Source organism: Lissotriton helveticus, chromosome 1_1, assembly GCF_964261635.1.
Source record: "Lissotriton helveticus chromosome 1_1, aLisHel1.1, whole genome shotgun sequence".
NCBI classification, from domain to species: Eukaryota; Metazoa; Chordata; class Amphibia; order Caudata; family Salamandridae; genus Lissotriton; species Lissotriton helveticus.
The window spans coordinates 129,904,732-129,909,981 of record NC_136057.1 but is presented as its reverse complement, the minus strand read 5'-3'; the positions used below and the strand labels follow the sequence as shown (position 1 = coordinate 129,909,981).

The following is a 5,250-nucleotide window of genomic DNA, read 5'->3' as shown; positions in this document are numbered from 1 at the left end:
CTTTTGTAGTTCGGACTGGACTGTTCCCATGGGGCACAGGGTCAGCGCTGATTTGCATATCGCCATTGTCTATCCCAGGGTGGTGTGGAGTGGAAAAACGATGGATTTGGGCCCAGATCTTTGGACTGGGGTGAATGTGTGACATTGATCCACATTCTGTCCATCACTGTTGTGTTTGCAATTACCGCTCTAAGTGTACTGGGGATGCTCAGACGTGAGTCCCAGGCACTCCACACCACTGGAGTCAAGCTAGCCGGGCTGATGAGAGGTGTTACCTCGAAACCGGGCCGGTCCTCGGATGCTTGATTCCGTTCTGGGAAGGACATGGCTTTTGTAGTTCGGACTGGACTGTTCCCATGGGGCACAGGGTCAGCGCTGATTTGCATATCGCCATTGTCTATCCCAGGGTGGTGTGGAGTGGAAAAACGATGGATTTGGGCCCAGATCTTTGGACTGGGGTGAATGTGTGACATTGATCCACATTCTGTCCATCACTGTTGTGTTTGCAATTATCCTTTGCTGGGGCAGCTGTGCGCTTTACAAGTATACGACATTTTAACATTTAACATTGTTACACTTTTTGCCTAATGTTTTCATTGTTACACTTTTTGCGAATAGGTTATATGCTTTTAAGCATGTAAAATTGCTTTTTCAAAGCATCTGAGGATGTTGTTGATTTAGTTGCTACGCTTCGTGATTAAACACAGTTTTTGTACTGTACTACGTGCAATTTGCGAAGTGCGAATTAGCACAAGCTTTGCATGCTCCGTTAGAGTAGCTTAGTATTATGCCCAGTGTTAATTATACCACTCCGTGTGGGTTTTACCTGAGGAGTCGGGGTGCATTATACCACCCCGCATGGGTTTTACTTGAGGAGTCGGGGTGCATTATACCACCCTGCATGGGCTTTTCCTGAGGAGTCAGGGTCATTACACCACCCTGCGTGGGTTTTACTTAAGGAGTCGGGGTGCATTATACCACCTCGCATGGGCTTTACCTGAGGAGTCGGGGTGCATTACACCACCCTGCGTGGGTTTTACCTGAGGAGAAAGGGTGCATTACACCACCCCGCGTGGTCTTTACCAGTGGTGTCGGGGCACATTATACCACCCAGCATGGGCTTTACACGAGGAGTCGGGCTGCATTGCACCACCCAGCATGAGCTTTACCCGAGGAGTTGCGCTGCACGGCACCACCCAGCGTGGGTTTTACCTGAGGAGTCGGGGTGCATTTTACCACCCCGCATGGGCTTTACCTGAGGAGCCAGGGTGCATTACACCATCCAGCGTGGGTTTTACCTGAGGAGTCGGGTGGATTATACCACCCCGCATGGGCTTTACCTGAGGAGTCTGGTGCATTATACCACCCCGCATGGGCTTTACCTGAGGAGTCGGGGTGCATTATACCACCCCGCATGGGCTTTACCCGAGGAGTCGGGCTGCATTGCAGCACCCAGCATGGGCTTTACCCGAGGAGTCGGGCTGCATTACACCACCCAGCGTGGGCTTTACCCGAGGAGTCGGGCTGCATGGCACCACCCAGCGTGGGCTTTACCCGATGAGTCGGGGTGCATGGCACCACCCAGCGTGGGCTTTACCTGAGGAGTCGAGGTGCATTACACCACCCTGCGTGGGTTTTACCTGAGGAGTCAGGGTGCATTACACCACCCCGCGTGGTCTTTACCAGTGGTGTCAGGGCACATTATACCACCCAGCATGGGCTTTACCAGAGGTGTCGGGCTGCATTGCACCACCTAGCATGGGCTTTACCCGAGGAGTTGGGCTGCATGGCACCACCCAGCGTGGGCTTTACCCAATGAGTCGGGGTGCATGGCACCCACCCAGCCTGGGCTTTACCAGTGGAGTCGGGTAGGATTGCACCACCCAGCGTGGGCTTTACCAGTGGAGTCGGGTTGGATTGCACCACCCAGAGTGGGCTTTACCTGAGGAATCGCGTTGCATTGCACCACTCAGCATGGGCTTCACCTGAGGGGTCGGGGTGCATTACACCACCCCACATGGGCTTTACCCAAGGAGTCGGGTTGCATTGCACCACCCAGCGTCGGCTTTACCCGAGGAGCCAAGGTACATTATACCACCCAGTGTGGGCTTTAAATCGAAGAACAGTAGTATATTACATCACACGTGTGGGTTATACCTGATGAGTCAGGGCACATTATATTATCCACACAGGGCTAGGGCTGGGGATCCCCATGTTATAAGATACAGGGCATTACTTTGGTGGCAGGAAAGATCAGTTGGCCACATATTTGAGATGTCCGTAATGCAAGTTTGACATGATTGTGATGCTTCACGTGTCATAGAATATTTAATTTTTTGATTACTTTGAACTGTTTGTTTATTTTTAATTATCACTACAAGGAGTAGACGTCTTGCATAAAATATTTTTCTGCTAATTTTCAAGGGCTTAAAAGTGGAATGATAATTGAATTATGTGAGAAGTTGTTTTAGCAAAGTGTTCTGCATTAAACCTTAACTAATGGTGAATTGCAAATGTCGTTATACCCAACAGAGCGCAGACCCATGCAAATACAACAAGATGATAAGCAGAGAAGAATTTGAAAAACTGGAACCTTCATATTTCCATGAGAAGAGAGAAAAGCATTTCATTTTCAGAAACAGATGAGTCTAGAAGGAGAAAAAAGATCACAACAAGCCGACAAGTGTGATCCACTGTAAGTGAAAATTTGAGCGAAAGACTGCTCTTTAGTCGCTGAGCTACACAAAATAAACTCACAGCCAGAACGCTAATGTTACAATCTGGTGGCCAAAATCAACCTGTTACTTGGTACTTGTATAATGCGGTTATCAATAACAGACTCTCTTCCATGTCTTCGATTATGAAGATTGAGAAGGATACGTCCTGAGATTACAGTGAATTGACAAATAATTGAGTCTCTTGGCCTTTGAGCGTTACCTGTGGATCGAAAAGGATGAAACGACTCTGGTTAGCAGCTCGTATTCGTAGAGGTGAGAGTGGGGTTGTTTGGAACCCCTGTGCCTGCAGCAGCATCAGCGCTATACCTGCCACTGAAGAGTGTTCTGATGCAACCACACAGTGTGTCAAGATTAAGAAAGACGGTCTTCCACCAAACCTTCTAAAGCACGAAGTGGGAACAGTTAAAGCCGATGGTAATGTTGAGACACCAGTCAGTTTACAAGAACATCAGAAGGATAGGCACAGTAACTGGATGAGCTTAGAGGATGAAACTCACAACTCACAGGAGGAATATACTGAACAGAAACCAAAGAAGCCCGGCGGCTCCCCTGAAGGACTCAAAATAGAAGTGCCTTTCTCAGAAAACAATGAAAATACAACTGTGCCATCTCTTGACCCAGAACAATTGAACAAAAGGCAAAACGAGCCAATATCTGCTGCAAACACACAAGATAAATCAACTGAAAGTGGACAGTGTGCCAACACCAGGCCAAAGCTGAAGAAAGCGAGAGATAAAAAGAAGTCCATGGAATATATTTGTGCTAAATATGGGAAAAGTTTTTGCAGACCAACAGAGCTACTCAAATACCAACGGACATATATTGGAGATAATTCAGCAATGTTTAATGAATTGGGGAAATATTTTAAAAGGTTTCCAGCCACAGATCAGAAAATAGAAATAAAGGAGAAATTATCTCCCGCTATTGAAAAAGAAAATATTTTAAATATCCCACAATCATTGCAAATACATCAGCAGGAAAAGACAGTTGAAGAAGAGAAGCTACCCCCAACTAGCAATAATGACACAAATGTCACTAGATCTCCATTCCTCGTCCCACACCAGGACACAAACACCGAACCTGCTGAAAGTGAAAAAAGCATCAGTGGCTTATCCTCCATCCAGAGACGACCTGAAAAACCCAGCGGGAAACGATACCCATATACAGAGTGTGAGAAGATCTTCACTGCCTCATCAACACTAAAGAGGCATCTTGACAAACACATAGGGAAACGATACACATGCACAGATTGTGGGAAATCATATGGCAGAATCTCTAATTTAAAGATGCACCAAAAGGTACACAAATACCAACAGACATATATTGGAGATAATTCAGCAATGTTTAATGAATTGGGGAAATATTTTAAAAGATTTCCAGCCACAGATCAGAAAATAGAAATAAAAGAGAAATTATCTCCCGCTATTGAAAAAGAAAATATTTTAAATATCCCACAATCATTGCAAATACATCAGCAGGAAAAGACAGTTGAAGAAGAGAAGCTACCCCCAAATACCAATAATGACACAAATGTCACTAGATCTCCGTTCCTCGTCCCACACCAGGACACAAACATCGAACCCACTGAAAGTGAAAAAAGCGTCAGTGGCTTATCCTCCATCCAGAGACGACCTGAAAAACCCAGTGGGAAACGATACCCATGTTCGGAGTGTGAGAAGAGCTTCACTGCCTCATCAACACTAAAGAGGCATCTTGACATACACATAGGGAAACAATACGCATGCACAGATTGTGGGAAATCATATGGCAGAATCGATCGTTTAAAGATGCACCAAAAGGTACACACAGAAAATAAGCCACATCGGCGCACTGGGCACAGGACTGATGTCACCAGTAACTTAAATCTAACTGAATAAAAAATAAATACACCAAAAAGGAGACAATAACTCCAGTGAGAAACTCGGCACAAGTAGTGACTGTAGAAAGAGATCTACTGACTCCTCATCCATGCATGCGCATGAAAGAATACATCCAGAGGGATAAAAAGAAGCAGATAAAAGTCCTGAGGGTGGGGAGAAATTTCCCAGGGTAAAAACGTTATTCATTCACCAGCAAATACATATCAGAGAGAAGCAATCTTCATATAGTAAATGTAGGAAGAGTTTAATCTGTCATTAAGTTTGAGTCACCACCAGGGGGTGCATGTGTTCATCTTGTACTCACTAACCTTCATGGAACAACATCAGTCTCAAAACGAGTGCACAAATGAAAGAATACTGCAGAAAATGACAGCTCGCATCAGCATCAGGCCCGGACTCGCCGTTGCGGGCACCGGGCAACCCCCCCAGGTGGGCTGCAAGGGTGGGGGCTGGTTTTGGGCCCCTGGAGGCCGGCCCTGTAACAAAATCGGCTGAAAAGGTGCCCTGGCAAAGAGCTTGGTCGCACTCCCAAACCCCCGGGGGGGAGGCGGCTGAGCACTTAGCCAGGGACGTGTTGGTTCTCGGTCCGGCCCTGACCAGCATGGTCACCAGGACCACTCAACACAACCCTG

At 46.7% G+C, this 5,250-nt stretch overlaps 1 protein-coding gene across 1 annotated transcript; it reads left to right on the top strand.

Annotated features, from left to right (window-relative positions):
* Nucleotides 1-2,510: 2,510 nt before the first annotated feature.
* LOC144768245 (uncharacterized) lies at nt 2,511-4,906 on the top strand. The gene has a single exon (XM_078651766.1). It carries the CDS (start codon nt 2,954-2,956, stop codon nt 4,613-4,615), a length of 1,662 nt encoding a protein of 553 aa, XP_078507892.1. The 5' UTR covers nt 2,511-2,953; the 3' UTR covers nt 4,616-4,906.
* Nucleotides 4,907-5,250: the final 344 nt, after the last annotated feature.